This window comes from Coregonus lavaretus, assembly GCF_964263955.1.
Source record: "Coregonus lavaretus genome assembly, chromosome: 2".
In the NCBI taxonomy this organism is placed as follows: domain Eukaryota; kingdom Metazoa; phylum Chordata; class Actinopteri; order Salmoniformes; family Salmonidae; genus Coregonus; species Coregonus lavaretus.
The window spans coordinates 75,108,104-75,136,000 of NC_139989.1; the positions used below are offsets into that span (position 1 = coordinate 75,108,104).

General features: G+C 42.9%; 1 protein-coding gene and 1 long non-coding RNA gene across 2 annotated transcripts in view; one reads left to right on the plus strand and one right to left on the minus strand.

The window, feature by feature from the left end:
• LOC311142663 overlaps positions 1-27,897 on the minus strand; it is a 352,769-nt gene that overhangs the window by 53,231 nt on the left and 271,641 nt on the right. The gene's annotated exons all lie outside the window — the stretch shown is intronic.
• LOC311098633 (stonustoxin subunit beta-like) lies at positions 1,878-3,193 on the plus strand (the record flags this gene model as incomplete). The annotated part of the gene is made up of 1 exon (XM_084139164.1): positions 1,878-3,193. A coding segment is annotated over one exon (549 nt), but the record flags the coding sequence as incomplete, so codon positions are not given.

A 27,897-nucleotide genomic window follows, 5' to 3' on the forward strand; every position in this document is an offset into this window, starting at 1 on the left:
AGCAGCGTGTTCAGGAGCAAACGCCGGGTAAGGAGCTGGAGAAGTTGGCGATGGCCCAGGTGGGCCAATGGTGGTCCTGGGAGGACATGTTCGCGGGCAAAGGGCCATGGGCAAAAGTTAAAGCCCTGGCGAGAGAGGAGGTACGGCGCCAACAGTGCCGTCGTCGGACAGGAGAGAGGCAACCCCAATAAAACATTTTTTGGGGGGGGCACACGGCGTGGACGACGGGGATGCTGGAGGCAGCTACAGGGCGAATCTGCAGAATAGGAGAGGAGGCCACCAGGTTACGGGGGCTATTGGTCATGAGGGAGCAGGAGTTAGTTGGTCAGAGGGAGGAACTACTGGAGGCGATAAGGGAGAAGGAGAGTGTAGAGGCACGGCGAGAGGAACTGAGTAGGCAGCAGAGGGAGCGGAGGTTTATGAGGAAACTCAGTCCCGCTCCTCGCACCAAGCAAGTGGTGTGTGTCACCAGTACGGTCAGGCCCGTTCCTGCTCCCCGCACTAATTTAGTGGTGCGTGTTCCCAGTACGGCCCGACCCGTTCCTGCTCCCCGCACAAGGCCAGTGGTGTGTGTTCCCAGTACGGTCAGGCCCGTTCCTGCTCCCCGCACTAATTTAGTGGTGCGTGTTCACAGTCCGGCCCGGCCCGTTCCTGCTCCCCGCACTAAGTTAGTGGTGCGTGTTCCCAGTACGGCCCAACCCGTTCCTGCTCCCCGCACTAAGTTAGTGGGGCGTGTTCCCAGCCCGGCCCGGCCTGTTCCTGCCCCTCGCACCAAGCCTGTGGTGCGCGTCGCCAGCCCGGCCCGGCCTGTTCCTGCCCGTCGCACCAAGCCAGTGGTGCGCGTCGCCAGCCCGGCCCGGCCTGTTCCTGCCCCTCGCACCAAGCCAGTGGTGCGCGTCGCCAGCCCGGTCCGGCCTGTTCCTGCTCCCCGCACCAAGCCAGTGGTGCGCGTCGCCAGCCTGGTCCGGCCTGTTCCTGCTCCCCGCACCAGGCCAGTGGTGCGCGTCGTCAGCCCGGTCCGGCCCGTTCCTGCTCCCTGCACCAAGCCAGTGGTGCGCGTCGTCAGTCCGGCACAGCCCGTGCCTGTTCCACCGGTGCCTGGTCCGGCACCGGTCAGCTGCTCCACACCGGAGCCTAAGCAATCCGCTCCACCGATGTCCAGTCCAACTCCAGCTAGCGACCAGACCAGAAGAGCTACGGGGGGGTAGCTAGAGAGTGGTGGTCACGCCCGGAGCCGGATCCGCCTCCGAGGCGGAATGCCCACCCGGCCCCTCCCCTGTTGGGTTTAGTTGGCGCGGTCGCAGTCCGCGCCTTTGGGGGGGGGGGGGGGGGGGGGGGGGTACTGTCACGCCCTGGGACTCTTTATGTTGAGCCAGGGTGTTTAGTTTCTATGTTTAGTGTTCTATGTTCAGGTTCTAGTTTGTGTGTTTCTATATTGGCCAGAGTGGTTCCCAATCAGAGGCAACGAGTGTCAGCTGTTGCTTGTTGTCTCTGATTGGGAACCATACTTAGGCAGCCTGTTTGGCACTTGTCATTTGTGGGATCTTGTTCCGTGTAAGGTTTGTTTTGGTGTTTAAACTTGGACTTCACGTATCGTTATCGTTTTGTTGTTTTGTTGCATTGTATAAAGTACACATTAAAAGAATGTACGCATATCACGCTGCGCCTTGGTCCACTCATTATGACGATCGTGACAATGTGTGTGTGTAATCAATTGGAATAAGTGTGTTTTTTGTATTACCATACAGTATAACATATGATCATTGAACAAATCTCAAGCTACCTAAACTTCTCCTTTTGATACCTAGAAACATCTACATTAAATTAATTAGTGAAAAGTGAGTTAACATTCTAATGTGAATGATGATGATTTCTAATATTGTGTCTGGTTTCATCCATCAGATGTCTGTGATCTCACACTGGACCCAAACACAGTAAACAGACTCCTCTCTCTGTCTGAGGAGAACAGAAAGGTGACATGTAGGAGAGAGGAGCAGCCGTTTCCTGATCACCCAGAGAGATTTAAGGACTGTGGACAGGTGCTGTGTAAAGAGGGTCTGACTGGGCGCTGTTACTGGGAGGTAGAGTGGAGTGGGAGAGAGGCTGTTATAGGAGTGGCATATAAAGGAATCAGCAGGAGAGGAAGGGGTGATGACTGTTGGATTGGATGTAATGACAAGTCCTGGAGTCTGATCTGCTCTGACAACAGTTACTCTGCCTGGCACAATAATAAATCCACTACCATAGACGTCCCCTCCTCCAGCTCCCACAGAGTAGGAGTGTATCTGGACTGGCCAGCCGGCACTCTGTCCTTCTACAGAGTCTCCTCTGACACACTGACCCACCTGTACACATTCCACTCCACATTCACTGAGTCCCTCTATCCAGGGTTTTGGGTTCATGTTGACTCCTCAGTGTCCCTGTAAATAATAACCTTGGTAACACTGACACACACACACACACACTGGACACACACACTGGACACACACACACACACTGGACACACACACATACACACTGGACACACACATACACACTGGACACACACACACACACACTGGACACATACACACACACACACACACACTGGACACATACACTGGACACACACACACTGGACACACACACAAACACCGGACACACACACACAAACACCGGACACACACACACACACACTGGACACACACACACACCGGACACACACACACACAAACGACACACACACACACTGGACACACACTGGACACACACACACACACACACACACACACACACACACACACACACACACACACACACACACACACACACACACACACACACACACACACACACAGACACACACACACACATTGGACACACACATGCTGGACACACACACACTGGACACACACACACTGGACACACACACACTGGACACACACACTGGACACACACACCGGACACACACTGGACACACAAACACTTGCCACACACTGGACACAGACACACACTGGACACACACACACACACTCACACTGGACACACACACACACCGGACACACACACACACCGGACACGCACTCACACACACACACACAAACTGGACACACATACTGGGTACACACACATACACACACACTGGACAAACACACACACACACTGAACACACACACACTGGATACACACACACCGGACACACACACATGCTGGACACACACACACAGGAGACACACACACTGGACACACACACACTGGACGCAAACACACACACTGGACGCACACACAGGAGACACACACATATTGGACACACACACACACACACACTGGACACACACACACACTCTGGATACACACACACTGGACACACACTCACACATCTTCCTATAATAGTGAGGACCTTGACACAGGACCTTCAAATGAGGACCATCATTTCTGATAGAATTGGAAACAAACAGACTCCTCATTCCAGCACTAAGTGTCCAACAAACACAGACATCACTTCAAAACCTGATAAACTCCAATGAACAAATAGACATGCAGGGCACCAGTCTAGTGAGGACCAGTGGTTGCTAGGCAGTTTCTGGATCCCAGGTTCCAGAACAGCTTCTATCCCAGTTCTATCTGCCTGTTAAATCAAGCAACCTAAACTGTTTCCATCAGACTTTTAGAACATCACTGAATTTTTTTTTCCTTTTATGATCTTTTACAACTTTGCATGTTTTATTGATGTTCTTATGATATATTTTACTGTTTGTGTGTACGTACCACAGGAGGTTGGTGAGACCTTAGTTGGGGAGGACAGGCTTGTAATGGCTGGAGGGGATTGAGTGGAATGGTATCAAATACATCAAATACATGGTTTCCATGGTTTCCATGTTTTTGATGCCATTTAATTGGCTCCGTTCCAGCCATTATTATGAGCCGTCCTCCCCTCAGCAGCCTCCACTGGTATGTACTGTCCTATATGAGCTCCAACAAGGAATTACAATGTATGTATTACTTTTAATACCTGCAAATGGCAAATAAACTACTTGAACTCCTTATGAGTGTCTGCAGCCGACTAGGCTGTTGCCGTCTGACAAGATGCCATCTGACATTACAGGAATATTCTGCAAATGTTGATGAATCCACCCAAAGCAACATGCAGTCTTTCCACTAGACTCCCATGAAGTTATAGTGGGACGTCATGAGTTGACGTTAAGGTAACATACTCAGAACATACTGCACTTGTTTTATACTGTTTTAGATGTATCCTCTGTTTAAACATTTAAACTCTTACAATAACATTGTTGAAATACCTATGTGATAATTTGTTGCATATATTTTATGTTGAAAAACTAATTGTATAATTGTACATGGACATATGCTCCATAACTGTACAATTGTACATGGATATATTGTACTTTTCATAATAAAACATACTGTAAACAAGAAAAAGCAAGTTAAACAATTTCATTATCGATTTTACATTGTCCTCTCCCAGTCACAGGTTGACGTTTTGTCATGAATCTTGACGTGGAGGCAGAACTGCACGATTTCCTCTAGATATGCCAGCTGCAAAGTCAAAATTGGCTATATCGTAAACATTTGTGGAAAATAATTTTGTTTTATGGTCTTAATTTAAGGTAAGGATTAGCAGTGAGGTTAAGGTTAGCATTAAAATCAGATATTATTACTTTATGCCTGTGCCAGCTAGTGACCACTTTGCAGAACTGCCTCCAGGGCAGGATTCATGACAAAAAATGCCAACCTGCCTCCCAGTCATCCCCTCCCTATCTCTACAAGGCTGCAGAACATGCAAGCTAGTGATGCGGGGGTTGTCTCATAACCCACAGTCCCCAGGCGGGTGGGTGGCAGGCAGGTTCAATACAGAGAAAACAATAGACTACATAAGAAAATCCATCAATGGATCATTATTGTGCAATTTGTGCAACAGTTAGCGAACTCTATTCAGCCTCCAGCTTCTAGTACAGGGGAAGACGTAGAAGAGGATAGTGACAATATGATTGGTTATATCCACAGTTAGCGAACTCTATTCAGCCTCCAGCTTCTAGTACAGGGGAAGACGTAGAAGAGGACAGTGACAATATGATTGGTTATATCCACAGTTAGCGAACTCTATTCAGCCTCCAGCTTCTAGTACAGGGGAAGACGTAGAAGAGGATAGTGACAATATGATTGGTTATATCCACAGTTAGCGAACTCCATTCAGCCTCCAGCTTCTAGTACAGGGGAAGACGTAGAAGAGGATAGTGACAATATGATTGGTTATATCCACAGTTAGCGAACTCTATTCAGCCTCCAGCTTCTAGTACAGGGGAAGACGTAGAAGAGGACAGTGACATATATGATTGGTTATTTATATAATCTTATGGGGGTTAGGCAAAAAAATACATAAAATCCTAAAATCAGGTCAAAATATATGATAACTTTGAGACCAAACGGTGGTGTGAGGAATGCAGGTCCATTGTGGATCCAAAGGTTTGGTAGAGCTTTAGACACGGCAGGAAGAAGGTTTAGAGGTCATACAGGACGAATAAACACTGAAAAAATTAGATATACTAGAGAGTGTGTGGAAAATGAATATCAAATGATATTTACAATAATCAAACAAAACCAAAATGTCGATTTAAACAATAGATTAGCAAATAAAATTATGTAATTTTTGGTTGAAGCAGGGGAAGGATTATTATGGAGGTAGAGGAAGGTCCAATGGTAATTCCAGAGGAGGAAGAAGGAGCTTTAACAGAGACAGGGATACTTGCAATTATTGTCAACACTGGGGACATTGGGTTGGAGACTGTAACGTTAGAATACAGGATGAGGAGAGACGAAGATATGGAGATAGAGAGAGGGGAAATTGGACTCCTGCCCAACCGCACCCTAATTCCCAGAATACACCTAGAGAGGAGAAGGCAGGGTAATCTATTATGGGGACAATGACATACAACACCGATAAGCAGGGAGGAGGTTAAACACATGATCAATGCACCACGACACCGATAAGCAGGGAGGAGGTTAAACACATGATCAATGCACAACGACACCGATAAGCAGGGAGGAGGTTAAATACATGATCAATGCACCACAACACCGATAAGCAGGGAGGAGGTTAAACACATGATCAATGCACCACAACGCTGATAGGCAGGGAGGAGGTTAAACACGTGAACAATGCACCACAATTGCATATTTCGGTTAGCCCATTAGATATACCACAGTTAAGTTTATGTGTATCTGGTAAAATAATTCCATTTCTAATAGATACAGGGGCAACTATGTCATGTTTAAGGCAACAAGATTGAAGGTGTCCTTTAAGTAATCAGAAAGTCCAGTCTATCGGAATTAGTGGAACTATGCAAATTGATCCTATATCTCTCCCATTACAAATTGATCCTATATCTCTCCCATTACAAATTGATTTGGAGGATATTATTTTTCAATATTCATGTATAGGAAGTGCTGCAACTCCTATGGCGTTAATGGGAAGAGACCTTTTAAGTCAACTCAATGCCACCATTTTTTGTTCACCAGATGGCATCGAGGTACATGGAACAACATGGGCTATTTTATGAACAAAGAGCAGGAAGTCATTTTAATCTGAAAGGGTGCATAATAAATTATATGAATGTGTTTATGATCATTTGATATAAGTTTGGATAATAAGCTTTGATATAACATTATATTGTGGTTCCGTACATCAATGCCAATCATATAATATCAAGGAGTGGTATGGAGAGCGTGAGGTTATTTTAGAGTGTAGTGGAAAAGTATATATGTTTTAATGAGAGGCTTGACTTTGATGGAGTTTCCTGAATTGGTGAGGATCCAATGACAGGAAGGTCAGTGTGGACAAAACCTAGGTGGGGAGGTCAGTACTAGGTGTTGCTGGTTACCTCTATGGAGGGGAAAGTACCAGAGAGAGATACCTGCATCTATCCCACTGTAGGAGTGTGCCAACCCAGAGAAGGAAGATGACATCGCCACTGCGGAGCATTGTTTTATTTTGTGTCTGTCTGTGTCTGTGTGTCTTTGCAGCAGGAATTCTCAACTTCCCTATTGGTACGCTGCCAGGAGGACACACTCCACAGAGCCATGTTGAGAAATGGAGAAGGACACACTCCACAGAGCCATGTTGAGAAATGGAGAAGGACACACTCCACAGAGCCATGTTGAGAAATGGAGAAGGACAAACTCCACAGAGCCATGTTGATAAATGGAGAAGGACTCACTACACAGAGCCATGTTGATAAATGGAGAAGGACCCACTCCACAGAGCCATGTTGATAAATGGAGAAGGGCCATGTTGATAAATGCATGATCCTAGACCCTAGTGACGGAAGAAGGTTCAGAGCTAAAAGGACCATACATCGTCACCCAGTGTTATGATGAGTTTCTGGTATTGAGAAGTTCAAGATGCAAGAATTTACTTAGACATTCTGTGGAGATTTTATACCAAGTATTTATTAAATCACGAGCTCGTGGGTTCATCTAACAAACGGACATGGCTTTGCCATTCGTCAGTTGAACTCCCCACACATACAGATCTAACCTCCTTTATACTCTTGGTTATACTCCCTTTCACATACATCTGGCAACCATCCCTTTCTCTGTTGTTATTACCCTAAACATCAGTAATCTCCTTTGACATAATGGAATGTAGACTTCCTGACTCCAAACCCATTATCTACTAACTCTTTACTTTCACAATACTATGACATGACATCATTATACCATAAAAAACATCATATCAATCCACTTTTTTTTGTTCTTTTTTTGGTAATTAAAATTACTTATCCCCCATAAATTCATATAAAATACAATATTCCCCCTCTGTAGTACATACAGTGGGGGAAAAAAGTATTTAGTCAGCCACCAATTGTGCAAGTTCTCCCACTTAAAAAGATGAGAGAGGCCTGTAATTTTCATCATAGGTACACGTCAACTATGACAGACAAAATGAGAAAAAAAAATCCAGAAAATCACATTGTAGGATTTTTTATGAATTTATTTGCAAATTATGGTGGAAAATAAGTATTTGGTCAATAACAAAAGTTTCTCAATACTTTGTTATATACCCTTTGTTGGCAATGACACAGGTCAAACGTTTTCTGTAAGTCTTCACAAGGTTTTCACACACTGTTGCTGGTATTTTGGCCCATTCCTCCATGCAGATCTCCTCTAGAGCAGTGATGTTTTGGGGCTGTCGCTGGGCAACACAGACTTTCAACTCCCTCCAAAGATTTTCGATGGGGTTGAGATCTGGAGACTGGCTAGGCCACTCCAGGACCTTGAAATGCTTCTTACGAAGCCACTCCTTCGTTGCCCTGGCGGTGTGTTTGGGATCATTGTCATGCTGAAAGACCCAGCCACGTTTCATCTTCAATGCCCTTGCTGATGGAAGGAGGTTTTCACTCAAAATCTCACGATACATGGCCCCATTCATTCTTTCCTTTACACAGATCAGCCGTCCTGGTCCCTTTGCAGAAAAACAGCCCCAAAGCATGATGTTTCCACCCCCATGCTTCACAGTAGGTATGGTGTTCTTTGGATGCAACTCCGCATGCTTTGTCCTCCAATCACGACGAGTTGAGTTTTTACCAAAAAGTTATATTTTGGTTTCATCTGACCATATGACATTCTCCCAATCCTCTTCTGGATCATCCAAATGCACTCTAGCAAACTTCAGACGGGCCTGGACATGTACTGACTTAAGCAGGGGGACACGTCTGGCACTGCAGGATTTGAGTCCCTGGCGGCGTAGTGTGTTACTGATGGTAGGCTTTGTTTCTTTGGTCCCAGCTCTCTGCAGGTCATTCACTAGGTCCCCCCGTGTGGTTCTGGGATTTTTGCTCACCGTTCTTGTGATCATTTTGACCCCACAGGGTGAGATCTTGCATGGAGCCCCAGATCGAGGGAGATTATCAGTGGTCTTGTATGTCTTCCATTTCCTAATAATTGCTCCCACGGTTGATTTCTTCAAACCAAGCTGCTTACCTATTGCAGATTCAGTCTTCCCAGCCTGGTGCAGGTCTACAATTTTGTTTCTGGTGTCCTTTGACAGCTCTTTGGTCTTGGCCATAGTGGAGTTTGGAGTGTGACTGTTTGAGGTTGTTGACAGGTGTCTTTTATACTGATAACAAGTTCAAACAGGTGCCATTAATACAGGTAACGAGTGGAGGACAGAGGAGCCTCTTAAAGAAGAAGTTACAGGTCTGTGAGAGACAGAAATCTTGCTTGTTTGTAGGTGACCAAATACTTATTTTACACCATAATTTGCAAATAAATTCATTAATAATCCTACAATGTGATTTTCTGGATTTTCTTTTCTCAATTTGTCTGTCATAGTTGACGTGTACCTATGATGAAAATTACAGGCCTCTCATCTTTTTAAGTGGGAGAACTTGCACAATTGGTGGCTGACTAAATACTTTTTTCCCCCACTGTATATCTCTGACTAGATCCTAAACTATGCTAGATAACTGAGAATTGACCCCTTCAACCTTTCATACCTGAATCCAACCTGATTCTCCATATATTTAATCAACAAAGGTATAAATTCCCAGTCATCTATCTTATGCAATATCAAACCTCTCAAACCTCTATAAACTCAGTCTGAGTAAAAGATAGACACATAATTAACTACTATATATTCATGCTAATAATCTATGTAGTCAAAACCTTCTTTTTATATATAAGGAAAAATGCCACATAGACATCCCCTCTTTTAAAATGACCCCTTTTTATGATACACGCTAAAAAAAGAAACATCCATAGAAATAAATTGTGACCATCATGACATCATCCATACAAAACAATTCTACATAACCATTACAAAATTACATGAAACTATAATCTGAACACATTAATATAAAAATAACAAAAACATCCGTCTTCCTCATCCATGCGCTGTCAGAGGACCCCCAAGCTTATCACTGGTCACCTGGGGGATCCATCTGATCCACTGAGATCGCCATCTGTCCACCTCTTCTTCCTGTAAACCTTAATTCCATGTCATACAATTCCAATCTAACATTCCCATTCGTTTGTACAGATCTTAAAATCAATCCCCGAAAAATTGGAAAACAACACCCAATAAATATTGCTACAATAAATACTATAATACTTGCCATCCATGTTCCTATGGAATTACCACTGAAGAAACTTTGAAAAGACTTCAATAGCATTCAAATTACCATATCCTCCTAATCTTAATATAATAGCATCCAATGCTAATGATTATCATCTCAGACCCAATTCTTAAAAACTCATGATTGTTAAAATATACAATGTTAAACTCCGCCTTTGTCCTCCTAATATACCTAATATAACATACACATTATAACACTCTATTATCACTCCCTGTTACATCATCACATCCCTAGACTATTCCTGCTTTAATCATTCAACCAAATTCACATCATATGAAAATATCATAACCCCGTGATAGGAACCAATTAAGTACTTGCCTATCAACATAGATATTTACCACTCTAAACATCCATATCAATATCACTCCATACTTCAAATCTATATCATTACTAATATGTTAATACTTTAACCCAATTAATCAACATATTCATGATTTCATTCACAATCCTCACCTTAACTTCCATGTTTCAAACAGTATGAGTCAACAATGTCTATTCAATAAATCATATAAATGTATCCTAAGACATGACCTTAATGTATCACTGTTTAAACCCATAATATCTATAGAAAACATTTCTGTACTAATACATACTAATACTTCACTTAAATCACTCATTAATCTTATCAATTATAACCAACCAAATTACTGAACTCAACCAAATTTAAAATGACAATTCTTATTCACTTTATCCTTATCACTGAAAATGAAAACTCTCAACTTAATCACCCATTACAACTTTGAGAATGTATACTTATATTACAGTTTTTCTCCATTGGTTTGGCTCATTTCTTGAAACAGAAATTACATTCTCAAAACTACATGGACAAACCTCCAAACCACTTGGCAATTGTTCACAACAGAATTGAATTTCTCATTCATTTCATCAAATTGCAAATGTCTAAGTACATGTCTCAATGTCTCAGTACATCTTTGCAAATGATTAAGTACAGGTAGCCTACATTTAGCACAATTTCCAAGTGAATAGATCTTGTTGATCTAAACTGATTGTTGATTCTCAGTCTAATGGTTGTTCGCTCCAAAACGTGTCAGCGTCATTTCATTGTATAAGTCATCACATGCACAATAGTCTGTTCAATTGTCAAAATTAGTCAAGAACATAATACCATGAATACCATATATGAATCCCTTGGAACATTTGATAAATTTATTACAGCAATTGACAGTCAGGTGAAACTAGAACTTGACTAACGAAGGAGGAGTTTCACACATCTCAGATGACCAATCAAACAGTATGTTTAGTTACCTGACAGGTGCTGTCCATGACTGTGAATGCTGCCAAACATGTATGTAAAGAGCTTGACCATGCAGGACCAGTACAATTTCTGAACATGGAGGCACCTGGCCAAGTAAATGAACAAGGGCAACTGCCTGCTCGAGGAAGAGGAAGAAGAAGAGGAGGAGGAGGAGTAAGGGTGCGTGGTGGTGGAATAGGGGGAAGAGGCCGAGGAGCACGAAGACACCATGCTGTCCCGGATGAAATTCGGGCCACAATTATAGACCATGTCATCAACCATGGCCTCACAATGGCGGAGGCAGGTCGCCGAGTGCAGCCTAATGTGCCTCGCTCAACAGTCTCCTCCATCATCCAAACCTTTCGCAGGGAAAACAGGTATGTAGTCAGTCAATGATGGAATTATATGTTGTATAGGACAGGACACTGTGCATAGAGCAAGAAATATATTTATTTACATATTTACCTATTCATTTAGTGTGTGTGTGTGATAGGCCTACAGTAATATCTTACCTCAATGGGATGTTATGATACTAAAAATGACAAGAAAAACATTGGAGAAAATAAACTATGGAATAGTTTATTTTCTACAGTATTGATGATACAGTTTACAGTAGTATTCCAGTCACTGTGCAGTGATGCATTAGAATTGTGGTAAAGTTACTGTAAGTAAAACAACAATACAATTACATAGGTAACTCATTCTGTAAGGAATACATAAGGTATACATTACGAATGGAGTGTTGTCCTTTGACTTCTATATCTAGGATTGGACGACAACCTTGCACAGGTGGCAGAGGAAAACTTCTCAATGAACAACAAGAACAAGAGATCTGTAACATGGTGATGGCAAATAATGCCATCACATTGAGACAGATCCGCGCTGCAATCCTACAAGACAATGCCATATTCCAAAATGTCAACTCTATAAGCATCTCCACAATAGACCGGATATTGAAGAAGCATCAGATGACAATGAAGCAAATTTACAGGGTACCATTTGAGAGGAACTCTGATAGAGTGAAAGAGCTGCGGTACCAGTATGTACATGTAAGTCAGTTACTGGTTGTCCATCATTATAACATTTTTACAATTAAGCAGTGGTTCCCAAACTTTTTTGGCTTCAGTACCCACTTTACCTGATTTGTGTATCCAGGTAATCCAGGTATGGAAGTTTTTGATTTATCTGACTTCAACATTTCGCCTAAAAACTGCAGCTTACTGTATGATGCAATTATCATTATAATCCTTATTTTGAAGAATATAACATACAATAAGAAAAGGGGTCAAAGAGCTGCAATTAGTGCCTCCCATGTAAATCTATCTAATACTGTGGGTTTTACTGTAACATTTCAGTAAGTCTAGTCATTGATGATTTCCCCCCTCCCCTTTCTGTCAAATACCCCCTGTAGTACCTCTGCATAGGGGTACATGTACCCCAGGTTTGGAACCACTGGAGTAGTGGCCAGTAGTATATTGAACTTGTGGAGAACATAGAACATTCCTATGTAATTGTCTGTAACTGTAGTGTATGACTCTTCTGTATGACTGATTTGATGTTTTCTTTTTTTACGCTATTGTAGAGAATAATGGCATTGGAAGGAAACGAGACCCATCACATCCTCGTGTTTGTGGATGAAGCTGGCTTCAACCTGGCCAAGGGCCGAAGACGTGGCCGTAATATTATTGGCCACCGGGCCATGGTGGATGTCCCAGGCCAGCGAGGGGGCAATATAACTATGTGTGCTGCCATATCGGAGAATGGTGTGGCCACTCACATCCCCAGTCTTGGCCCATACAATACACAGAAGCTCCTCATCTTCTTGGACCGCCTTCATGTTGATTTGATCCCTGAAAATGAGAGCGGTCTCGTAGGGCCTCACCTACCACAATATGTCATTGTATGGGACAATGTGAATTTCCACCGTGGCCCGCTCATCAGGGCCTGGTTCACTACTCATCCAAGGATGGTCATGGTGTTCCTACCACCTTACTCTCCTTTCCTCAATCCTATTGAGGAGTATTTCTCCGCTTGGAGGTGGAGAGTGTATGAGCATCGGGCTCAAGATCAGAGGTCCCTGCTCCATGCAATGGACGCTGCGTGTGAGGATATTACAGGAGATCAGTGTAGGGGATGGTTGCGACATGCACGCCGTTTCTTCCCTCGTTGCATCGCAAGGGAGAATATACGCTGTGATGTGGACGAGAATCTGTGGCCAGACAGACAGCAGCGTGTGGATGGCCAGGAGGGTGAGGACAGCGACCAGTGAAGAACTGTTAGTTGTGAAACTCCAGCTTTATTTACAGCACTGTAGGCTGCATATAATTTTCATTGTTTTTTGTTTGTGTGTTTATATTACAGTATATTATGCTGTATACATTTTCTTTTTACTCTGATGTATGGAAGTTACTTTATGTGTGTGAATGATAATGGTTACAATTTCCTTGGCAGTATGAGTGCAATGTGTGATGTCAAACCTTGGAGGCTACTCTTACCCTAAAATCCTATTTATTTTTTTCAGTTTTATACACAATTGTATTCTGTTAGCTAGACAAAAAACAGTACAGTAACCATTGTCAATGAAGGGCTAAGACTGAAAGGTGGACATGAGGGATATTTCAATGGTCCTCTGCCATAGTGACAAAACATCTAAACATTTTGACTTGCAGTGCTTACACAATGCCAAAGGGACGAAGCATTTTGGGGGCACTGACTGTTTAAATGAGAAGGAAATTTAGTTTTGACACATGCGTGAACTGTTTTGGGAGAGGTATGAGCTTTTGCAGGTGAACCATGGTGTTGTGCCGAACCATCCACGTTATTTTGGCTAAAGCACCAAGAGTGTTGAGAACGTCCGGTCTGTTTCAAGAAATGAGCCAAAGCAATTGAGAAGGATCTTTGCCATTTTCGTGGCACTGACTCCTTATATGGGAAAGGAATTTAGTTTTGAAGCATGAGTGAACAGTTTTAGGAGAGATATGAGCTTTTGCAAGTGAGCTATAGTGTTGTGCTGAACTGTAAGACTGTTTTGCCAAATGATCTTAGAGTTTTGAGAATGTAATTTCTGTTTCAAGAAATGAGCCAAACCAATGGAGAAAAACTGTAACATACATTATAAACATTCATAATTCAATTATGACTTTCCTCATCCTGAAAATAAATAGAGATCATTATCTCAATGCATTCTCAATACTATCACTTTAGCAGTGTATATACCTACTATCATCTCCAGATCGCCAGTTTCCTCGTAGCAATCTGTAGCATTGGTTGACATGATACCTGTTCAATCTCCCCGCTATCCATACCTCCGTTGGTGTAGACTGTGTGATGATGCATGAACCTTCTTCCTTCACTAGTTCTATGATCATGCAGAGTCCTTCTCCTTTTATCACCATCTCTCTGTGGAGTGTATCCTTCTGTCAGCGTACCAATAGTCTCTGATGCAAAAACACACAGACAAAACAAAACAATGCTCCGCCGAAGCGGTGCCACCTTCCTCCTTTGCGTTAGAAAAGTCCTACAATGGTACATATAGATCTAGGAATCTCTCTCTCTTACTTGGCCCTCCATCAAGGTAGCCATCAACACCTATTACTAACCTTCCCACTTGGGTGTTGTCCATCAATGACTTCCTTAATCCTTTACCACCACATAGTCTCCAAGTCGCAGAAAATGTCCTGATTCTCCTGGTAGGTCTGGCAGAGAAGCCTTCACCTTATCTAAAGAAAGTCTGCATAACATTGTTAGTTGAGACACAGCATGCTACTTCATCCTGTCTTCTTATCAGTCCTGATAAGCCTTTTATATTAGGAAGTACACATTCTCAGTTTGTTACCTGTATAAAAGACAACTGTCCACAGAAGCAATCAATCAATCAGATTCCAAACTCTCCACCATGGCCAAGACCAAAGACCTCTCCAAGGATGTCAGGGACAAGATTGTAGACCTACACAAGGCTGGAATGGGCTACAAAACCATCGCCAAGCAGCTTGGTGAGAATAATAATATAATATAATATGCCATTTAGCAGACGCTTTTATCCAAAGCGACTTACAGTCATACATTTATTTAGTGTATGGGTGGTCCCGGGGATCGAACCCACTACCTTAGCGTTACAAGCGCCGTGCTCTACCAGCTGAGCTACAGAGGACCACAGAGAAGGTGACAACAGTTGGTGAGATTATTCGCAAATGGAAGAAACACAAAATAACTGTCAATCACAAAATCAGCAGGGGATCAAATACCTTTTTCCCTCACTGTATGTGTGTATATATGTATATATATGTATATATGTGTATATGTATGTGTATGTGTATTATCCCCTGAGTGGCGCAGTGGTCTACTAGAGATCCTGGTTCAAATCCAGGCTCTGTCGTAGCCAGCCGCGACTGGGAGACCCATGGGGCAGCTCACAATTGGCCCAGCGTCGTCCAGGGTAGGGGAGGGAATGGCCGGCAGGGATGTAGCTCAGTTGGTAGAGCATGGCGTTTGCAAAGACAGGGTTGTGGGTTCGATTCCCACGGGGGGCCAGTATTGAGAAAAAAATAAAATAATGTATGCACTCACTCTGGATAAGAGCGTCTGCTAAATGAGGTAAATGTAAATATGTGTGTGTGTGTGTGTGTGTGTGTGTGTATATATATAAAACATGGGGGACTGGAAGTGATGCAGACAATTACATTGATGGAAGATACAATCTATCTGCAATATTAAACTGATCTATCCCCTTAAAAAAAACAAATAAATAAAATAATTATATTAATTACCTGAAAATTGTATGTCATCCAGTCTTAAAATGTCTGCAAAAACCAAATATTGAAATACTGTTAAATATTTAAAAACTCATTGTTATCCATTGAGTGAATTGTTATCCATTGAGAGAGGGATATAGAATAGTATACTATCGTGCTGGGTAATTTATTTCTACAACTGTGATGTAACTGAACATCCACTAGGTGGAGCCAGTGGTCATCTCTTGATTAGACACTTCACATAAAATAGAAATTTGTTTGGTAAAAACAGTAGGATAAATACATATGTAGGTAGATATTTATATAATATTATACTAACATTCTAGATACACACAAACACACACACACACACACACACACACACACACACACGCACACACACACACACGCACACACACATGATCAATTGACTAGTAATTTTTCTATAACTGTGATGTAGCTGTACATCCACTAGGTGGAGCCAGTGGTCCACTCTTGAGTAGAGACTTTCATGGGTTCTGAGACACCTTGAGACATGTCACATAAAATTGACATTTGTTTGGTATAAACAGAAGGATATATACATATGTAGGTAGAGTCCATTCTCGTTTAAAAAAATCAATAACACAACATCTCATTCATTATATACTATATCATTTTATACAATACATTATTAAAAACATTCATTTATAATATACAACATAAATTATATATATATATAAATATATATATATTCATAGTTAGATATAAAAGCCTTCATCATATTGAAAATTCAACTCACCTTCAAAATGCTCCATGAGGAATAAATTATTCAAGGAGTCTCTTTAAGATGTATGTCTTCAGGCCTTCTGGTCCTCTGGGTCTTTTTTCTTGGTTGACTGAGACATCCCACGGACGCTCTTTTATGGGGTCAAATGGATCTGTTTAGGTCAGCAGTAAAACGGGACATCTTTAAGAATACAATTACCTTTTTAGTTTTTTATTGACTGAGACATCCACTGGACATTCCATCCTCGGACGCCTCCCGGACATTCCCGGATAGATTGATAGATAGATAGATAGATAGATAGATAGATAGATAGATAGATAGATAGATAGATAGATAGATAGATAGATAGATAGATAGATAGATAGATAGATAGATAGATAGATAGATAGATAGATAGATAGATAGATAGATAGATAGATAGATAGATAGATAGATAGATAGATAGATAGATAGATAGATAGATAGATAGATAGATAGATAGATAGATAGATAGATAGATAGATAGATAGATAGATAGATAGATAGATAGATAGATAGATAGATAGATAGATAGATAGATAGATAGATAGATAGATAGATAGATAGATAGATAGATAGATAGATAGATAGATAGATAGATAGATAGATAGATAGATAGATAGATAGATAGATAGATAGATAGATAGATAGATAGATAGATAGATAGATAGATAGATAGATAGATAGATAGATAGATAGATAGATAGATAGATAGATAGATAGATAGATAGATAGATTGATAGATAGATAGATAGATAGATAGATAGATAGATAGATAGATAGATAGATAGATAGATAGATAGATAGATAGATAGATAGATAGATAGATAGATAGATAGATAGATAGATAGATAGATAGATAGATAGATAGATAGATAGATAGATAGATAGATAGATAGATAGATAGATAGATAGATAGATAGATAGATAGATAGATAGATAGATAGATAGATAGATAGATAGATAGATAGATAGATAGATAGATAGATAGATAGATAGATAGGGGAGGGACGGAGAAAGTGAGAGAGAGCTGTAATTCATTGAAGGGAAATGCAATTTTCTTTCAAACCTTTTATTTTCTTCTAAAATGTTGCTACAGAAATGGAAGCATTTATATACAAGTTATTAAAGTTCACTAAACAATATTGAATATTAAACTATGACACTAATGTTTACTACTAAACCTATATATGGATCATAAACATTATTATTACACAATACTGCACCTTACTAAACAATACATGTTTATATGTAGAATTATTATAATAATCATAATTTTTCTCCTTTTCAGGGGCCTTTTGTAACCCGACACCCCCATCAGTCTCCAAATCCCCGTCTTCAAGCAGTGAGGGAGTCAGACGTTGCCTCTTCCACGCTGGCTCTCCATGGCCTTCAAGGTTTTGCATGTTTTCTTTTCGATGATAGATCAACCTTCTTGCCGATAAGTCCAAGTTTTGTCTTGAGAACAGAAGGGACCATCTTCGTAAATGTTCACGATGGTGGAAAAACTGTTGCACTTTATTCATCATATCAAGCACCTTAAACCAATCTGGCCACTTGAAGCTAAAGACAGGCACAAAATAGTTGACCTCTGTGCAAGCGTTTGAAAATACATACGAACTAACAGATTGGGTGGCATTTGAGCTATTGTATTCAGAACAACCTAAAATTGCCACTTTGGAGTCTGGACTCTACGCTACTGAAGAGATTCGTATGACTTTCAAATCATCTGGCCCACAGACTTCCTCTTCCAGTGCGTACCCAGGCAGGGATGTTCCATTCAGGGCCTTTTAGATCTGACATAGAGCAAGTCTTATCTTAAGACATTCCCTCATGTGAGAAAAACTCCCGGTTTTTGGCTGAAAAAGGTTGTTGAGACAGCTGTGTGTGAAAATCTTCACTGTTGAATCGTCCGGTTGGCATCCACTCATATCAATCCCACCATTAAAACAATCAGGTGCATCACAAAGAATGGCATCGATGGTTTTGTCCTTGTGGCCCAGACATGAAGGACACAACACACCTAGAATTGGTCTAGGAGACGTGTTTTCTGGAGTTTTCTGTGGTTGATCTCTCTTGAGGTTTCTTGTCGCTCGTAGTGTTCACAGGACAAGTCTAACACTTACTTTAAAATGTTAGCTTCACTGTCAAAATAGATATGGTGTGGACTGTATACTCAATACAATCTAAATCGGATACCTCACTGTCTGTCTTTTGAATGATACTGCTTTTTAAACTGCTCTGGTCAGTCAACTCAAATATTTGTACTATACATTTTTCTATCTACAAGCAATATTATAATAATTTCTAGTAATGATACATCAATTCATTTATGAATAGATATGGCAGGTTTCAGGACACTGATGTATCTGAATATGTTGAAAAAAATATACTGCCACTATTTTGACCACCAAAGAATAGCAGTGTGGTTTTAATATGATTTGACTCTTTGCAGGCTGTCAGGCTGTCTAGTCACAGAGGAAGGCTGTGCTTCTCTGGTCTCAGCTCTGAAGTCAAACCCCTCACACCTGAGAGAGCTGGACCTGAGCTACAATCACCCAGGAGACTCAGGAGTCAGACTGCTCTCTGCTGGACTGGAGGATCCACACTGCAGACTGGAGAAACTCAAGTATGTAGAGGGTTTATGTCAATGTTCATATCAGACATGTTGGAGTTATCAGGCTAGTTAAGACAAACATTCTGACCACCACTTGGACTAAGTTATATAAAGACTGTGTGTGTGTGTGTGTGTGTGTGTGTGTGTGTGTGTGTGTGTGTGTGTGTGTGTGTGTGTGTGTGTGTGTGTGTGTGTGTGTGTGTGTGTGTGTGTGTGTGTGTGTGTGTGTGTGTGTGTGTGTGTGTGTGTGTGTGTGTGTGTGTGTGTGTGCAGTGTGTGTCTGTGTGTGTGTGTGTGTGTGTGTCCAGTGTGTGTGTGTGTCCAGTGTGTGTGTGTGTGTCCGGTGTGTGTGTGTGTTTGTCCTGTGTGTGTTTGTCCAGTGTGTGTGGACACATACACACAAAGGACGCGCACACACACACACACACATACTGGACAAACACACACACTGGACACACACACACTCACACTGGACACACACACACACACACAAGACACACACACACACATTGTACACACACACACAATGGACACACACACACACTGGACACACACACACACACACACACATACACACACACTGGACACACACGCACACACACACACTGGACAAACACACACACACACACACTGGACACACACACACTGGACACACACACACACACACACACTTGGACAAATGTATATACTTACAGTTTGTATGTGTGTGTGTGTGTTTGTGTGTGTGTGTGTGTGTGTGTGTGTGTGTGTGTGTGTGTGTGTGTGAGTTCAGGTGTATCCCTCAATGACTGTCTGTTCTTCTGCTTACCGCTACAGTGTGGAACATGGTGGAGAGAACACAATGAAACCTGGACTTAGAAAATGTGAGTGTTGACTGCTGTGAAGAATATGACTAAGAATAAGTGTTAATTCAAGAGAAGTCAAAGTCAAAGACAACCATCATTACTTACTTGGTCATATTAAATATCAGCTGTAGTTCTACAGAAGCACAAATCAGGGACAGCAAAGTTTACAAAGAGTTGCTTTGACAATGTGTGTGTCTGTGTGGTCATATTAAATATGCATGAAGGTGTGTGTGTGTCCAGTGTGTGTGTTTGTTCTGGATGTGTGTGTGTGTGTGTTCAGTGTAATTGTGTGTGTGTGTGTGTTCAGGATGTGTATGTTAGTGTGTGTGTGTGTGTGTGTGTGTGTGTGTGTTCAGGATGTGTGTGTGTGTCCAGTGTGTGTGTGTGTGTGTGTGTTTGTTCAGGGGGTGTGTGTGTGTGTAATTAATGGGAATAAGTGTGTTTTACAGTATAACATATGATCATTCAACAAGTCTCAAGTTACCTTAACTTCTCCCTTTGATACCTAGAAACATCTACATTAAATTAATTAGTGAAAAGTGAGTTAACATTCTAATGTGAATGATGATGATTTCTAATATTGTGTCTGGTTTCATCCATCAGATGTCTGTGATCTCACACTGAACCCAAACACAGTAGACAGACTCCTCTCTCTGTCTGAGGAGAACAGAAAGGTGACATGTAGGATGGAGGAGCAGCCGTATCCTGATCACCCAGAGAGATTTGTGAGCTGTGGACAGGTGCTGTGTAGAGAGGGTCTGACTGGGCGCTGTTACTGGGAGGTAGAGTGGAGTGGGAGAGGGGCTGGTATAGGAGTGGCATATAAAGGACACAAACACACCTGACACACACACACACACACAGGTCACACACACACACACACACTCACACACACTGGAAACACACACAGACACTGGACACACACACATACACACTTACACACACACTGGACACACACACACACACACACACACACTGGACACACACAAACACACGCACACAGTGGACGCACACACTGGACACACACACATACGCTGGACACACACACACTGGACACACACACACACACTCACACTGGACACACACACACATACACACAGGACACACACACCTGACACACACACTATTTACCAAGAGAGTTTTCATCTATATTTTTCATAGCTGTCTATTTACCACCACAAACCAATGATGGCATTAAGATTGCACTGAATGAGTTGTACAAGGCCATTAATCAACAGGAAAACGCTCATCCAGATGCAGCGCTCCTAGTGGCCGGGGACTTTAATGCAGGGAAACTTAAATCCGTTCTTCCTAATTTCTACCAGCATGTTAAGTGTGCAACCAGAGGGAAAAAAAACTCTAGACCACCTTTACTCCACACACAGAGACGCATACAAAGCTCTCCCTCGCCCTCCATTTGGCAAATCTGACCATAACTCTATCCTCCTGATTCCTGCTTATAAGCAAAAACTGAAGCAGGAAGCACCAGTGATTCGGTTAATAAAAAAGTGGTCAGATGACGCAGATGCTAAGCTACAGGACTGTTTTGCTAGCACAGACTGGAACATGTTCCGGGATTCTTCAGACAGCATTGAGGAGTACACCACATCAGTCACTGGCTTCATCAATAAGTGCATCGATGATGTCGTCCCCACAGTGACCGTACGTACATACCCCAACCAGAAGCCATGGATTACAGGAAACATCCGCACTGAGCTAAAGGGTAGAGCTGCCGCTTTCAAGGAACGGGACTCTAACCCGGACGCTTATAAGAAATCCCGCTATGACCTCCGACGAACCATCAAACAGGCAAATAGTCAATACAGGTCTAAGATTGAATCATACTACACTGGCTCTGACGCTCGTCGGATGTGGCAGGGCTTGAAAACTATTACAGACTACAAAGGGAAGCACAGCCGCGAGCTGCCCAGTGACACAAGCCTACCAGACGAGCTAAACCACTTCTATGCTCGCTTCGAGGCAAGCAACACTGAAGCATGCATGAGAGCACCAGCTGTTCCGGATGACTATGTGATCACGCTCTCCGTAGCCGATGTGAGTAAGACTTTTAAGCAGGTCAACATTCACAAGGCCGCAGGGCCAGACGGATTACCAGGACGTGTACTCCGAGCATGTGCTGACCAACTGGCAAGTGTCTTCACTGACATTTTCAACATGTCCCTGACTGAGTCTGTAATACCAACATGTTTCAAGCAGACCACCATAGTCCCCGTGCCCAAGAACTCTAAGATAACCTGCCTAAATGACTACCGACCCGTAGCACTGACGTCTGTAGCCATGAAGTGCTTTGAAAGACTGGTCATGGCTCACATCAACAGCATAATCCCAGAAACCCTAGACCCACCCCAATTTGCATACCGCCCCAACAGATCCACAGATGATGCAATCTCTATCGCACTCCACACTGCCCTTTCCCACCTGGACAAGAGGAACACCTACGTGAGAATGCTATTCATTGACTACAGCTCAGCATTCAACACCATAGTGCCCTCTAAGCTCATCACTAAGCTAAGGATCCTGGGACTAAACACCTCCCTCTGCAACTGGATCCTGGACTTCCTGACGGGCCGCCCCCAGGTGGTAAGGGTAGGTAACAACACATCTGCCACACTGATCCTCAACACGGGGGCCCCTCAGGGGTGCGTGCTCAGTCCCCTCCTGTACTCTCTGTTCACCCATGACTGCATGGCCAGGCACGACTCCAACACCATCATTAAGTTTGCAGACGACACAACAGTGGTAGGCCTGATCACCGACAACGATGAGACAGCCTATAGGGAGGAGGTCAGAGATCTGGCCGTGTGGTGCCAGGACAACAACCTCTCCCTCAACGTGACCAAGACAAAGGAGATGATTGTGGACTACAGGAAAAAAAAGAGGACTGAGCACGCCCCCATTCTCATCAACGGGGCTGTAGTGGAACAGGTTGAGAGCTTCAAGTTCCTTGGTGTCCACATCACCAACAAACTATCATGGTCCAAACACACCAAGACAGTCGTGAAGAGGGCACGACAAAGCCTATTCCCTCTCAGGAGACTAAAAAGATTTGGCATGGGTCCTCAGATCCTCAAAAAATTCTACAGCTGCACCATCGAGAGCATCCTGACTGGTTGCATCACCGCCTGGTATGGCAACTTCTTGGCCTCTGACCGCAAGGCACTACAGAGGGTAGTGCGTACGGCCCAGTACATCACTGGGGCAAAGCTCCCTGCCATCCAGGACCTCTATACCAGGCGGTGTCAGAGGAAGGCCCTCAAAATTGTCAAAGACTCCAGCCACCCTAGTCATAGACTGTTCTCTCTGCTACCGTACATATTACCTCAACTACCTCAACTAGCCGGTGCCCCCGCACATTGACTCTGCAACGGTACCCCCCTGTATATATAGCCTCCCTACTGTCACTTTATTTTACTGTATATATAGCCTCCCCACTGTCACTTTATTTTACTTCTGCTCTTTTTTTCTCAACACTTTTTTTGTTGTTGTTTTATTCTTACTTTTTTTGTTTAATATAAATGCACTGTTGGTTAAGGGCTGTAAGTAAGCATTTCACTGCAATGTCTGCACGTGTTGTATTCGGCGCATGTGACCAATAAAATTTGATTTGACACAGGACACACACACCTGACACACACACACACAGGACACACACACTGGACACACACACACACTGGACACACACACACACTGGACACACACACACACACACTGGACACACACACACATACACACTGGACACACACACCTGACACACACACTGGACACACACACACACACTGGACACACACACACACACACACTGGACACACACACACTGGACACACACACACTGGACACACACACACACACACACTGGACACACACACTGGATACACAAACACAATGGACACACACACACTGATCACACACACACACACACACACACACACTGGACACTGGACACACACACACTGGACACACACAAACTGGACACACACACACACACACACACTGGACACACACACTGGATACACAAACACACTGAATACACACACGCTGAACACACACACACACACACACACACACACACACACTGGACACACACACACTAAACATACACGCTGGATACACACACACACTGAACACACACACGCTGAACACACACACACACACTGGACACACACACACACACACACACACTGGGGACACACAATGGACACACTCACACACTGGACACACACACACTGGACAAACACACACACACTGGACACGCATCCACACACACACACTGGACACACACACACATACACACACACTGGATTCACACACACACACACACACACTGGACACACACATCCATACACATTGGACACACACACACTGAACACACATACACACACTGGACACACACACACACTGGACAAACACACACAGGACTCACACACACACACACACACACTGGACAGACACACACTGGACACACATACACTGGAAACACACACACTCACACACCGGAAACACACACACTCACACACTGAACACACACACACACACTGACACTGAACACACACACATACTGGACACACACACATTGAACACACACACACACTGGACACACACACACACACACTGGAAACACATACATACACTGGACACACACACACACTGGACACATTTCCATGTGTAGGATTTTGATGAAAGGAAATCCCATATAGCCTACTGGACAGGACTTTACTATGGCATCTTTTGTTTGGGTGTCTCAGGTCAGGTCTGAGCCATGATCAGAATGTGTCTCTGTGTCTATTTCCAGCCCTGCCATTTCTACCTGTCCTGATCTAGTGTTTCACCCCTGACCTCCTCACACCGTCTCACTGTCCATGTCTGCTTTTAGCTCCCACCTCTACTTCACTGTGTTATAATGGACCTTATGCTTGTTATGTCACCTCTGGAACCAGTTATCAAACATACTGACCTTTCTGACCCTATCCCATGGCCCTACTTTCTACAACTGAACATTTAAATTCCTCTATGAGTTTTGTTTAGTGTCCATTTACTTATTTATGTATTTGTTGTATATTGGGGTTGTGCTGCAGAGCATCATGGGGTTTGTATGTATTGAGATGATCACGTTCCAGATAAATGGTTGAACTGATTCCTGTCTCCTGTCTCATCATTCTTGAATTGTTATACAGACGTGGTTATGAATCCAACGAGACATAACAAAAGTGTCACGCCCTGGCTCTGGGGACTCTTATATGTTGAGCCAGGGTGTGGATTTTCTATGTGTGATTTTCTATGTTTCGTTCTAGTTCGTGTTTTTTATGTTGGCCAGGGTGGTTCCCTATCAGAGGCAGCGGATTCTCGTTGTCTCTGATTGGGGACCATACTTAGGCAGCTTGTTTGGCACTGTTGTTTGTGGAAAGAAGTTTTCTTTCAGCTCTTTAAACAGTGTAGAATATCTGTTTCAATCCCTGTTAGTACCGCTTCTTGTGAACAGAGTTTTTCTGCACTAAAGCTGGTGAAAACGTATCTTAGGTCCACAATGTCAGATGAGAGATTAAGCTATTTAGGTGTATTAAGTATTGAGTCAAGGAGGGCAAAGGCCTTGAATCCAGATGAATTTGCGGATCTTTTTGTAAGAAACCACAAAAACCGTAGAATACAGTTGATGTAACTGATAGTGAATATATAATGCAAATAATAAAAATGTAAATGTAAATGCAAATAATGTAAATGCAGAAAATGTAAATGCAAATAATAAATAGTTGAATGATTATAAACATGGTCATTTGTCTATTGATGCCTGCAATGCAGTGAAGAAAACGACATGACAACAATAATGTGTGATGTAACTGGCCCCTCTAACAGTACAACTGGCCCCAGCCTGGCCCCTCCCACTGGGAATGTTCTAGAACCACCACTGCTGCTACGGCGACATTGGCCCAGTTATTGTTGAATAATAATGAAGCTAGGTCGGTTCAATTCAAATAATATAGCTGGTAACTTCAAAATACTTACAGCTGAAATACACTGCCGTTTTCTTTGTGAACATGGTGAGATGGAGGAAGCCGCATCCACATGTAGAGTTGTGGGGGAGGGGACACGTTTCCCAAATAGACACTGGCTTTGGATCAGGTTTGAATTCCCCCCACTAATGATCCTTGTTAGGTTTGGGGGAGGGGAAGCTGATCCTAGATCTGTATCTAGGGGAAACTTCACCCCAGCAAAGAGAGATGGGGGAAGAGGAGGAGAGAGAGCGTTGCTCTCAGGATTGACAGATCATGTACAAAATCTACCAGTAGGAAATTGGTGTCAGAATATAATATCTGACCTTTAGCAGTTCTAATGTCTTCATTTGCTCCATTTCATTAGTCTTGTTGATTGATTGCTGACATCTAGTTTCACAGGTGAGATGGTGTTGATGAAGAGCATCCATCCGTTTTAGTACTGCATTAATAGTAATGCATTCATAGACATATAGTTGATACTGGTTGTCCTACCCATCCCCCACTTCACTCCATTAACCCTACACTTGCTGCTCACATGGTGGTTTGTCTAAATGTATCTGACTTTAGGTCAGTTTTTAAGGTTCAGAAGGTAAAGATTGTGTTCGGCTGTGTCAGGAGCACTAGTGGTAGTGCTGCCGCTCCCAGATCACACATTGCCCTATATAAGTATATACTGTAGCAAGCTGAACCCAACACCTACCAACTACCACCTTCTGATCTCTTGGAGTAATGGATAAGGTGTTGGCTTGATAGTCGCTGGACCCGGGTTCGAGTCCCGGTTGGAGCTATCGCTTAATTCGTTACATTGGTGTCAGAAGTGGGATAGTGCCTGTGAGGCCATCAAAGAGGTGTGTACACGTGAGAGACTTGCTATAAAGAAGTGTGGGGGCATGCTCCCCCCAAGGAAGGGGGTAATGTAGCGACCTTAATCCAACACCTAGCCACATCATCGAGAGGTTCGGACCTCTTGGCGTAGCGCTTGTTGGGTTCTGACTTCTAAACATGAAATAGACTTATTCATGTCACTGAGGGAGAGAGGGGAATGTATAATGTTTACATTCTGTCAGGATATGTTATTGTTAGTCATCAGGGATCCTATTGGAGGAGAACAGACACAGTCTGGTACAAGTCAACATGACAGCCGTGAGTTGGGGAGGAGTGAGCACATATTTACCTGATTTGTTAAATATTAATAGTTAACAATTAATATTTTAAACAATAGTAGAGACATTTCTTAACTACCAATGCTGTGCTTTTCGTAAGGATGGTTCCCTCTAGCTCCCTGCAGCTGGTCTGGGCGTGTAGTCAAGGACATGGGATAGAGATCAACTGGAGGAACAGACAGACCTGGATTGTTTCAATTTCTCGTTGCTTCCACACAGCCACAAGAAGAAAACATGGTGGCTCCTGATCTGCCAGGGAGGGGCGTGCTTGGATGAAAAACAGAGATTGTCTTAGACAATTTGCAGAACTTATGAAGAGCTATACAAATCCTGTTGACTCTGTATTAACTTCTGCCTGC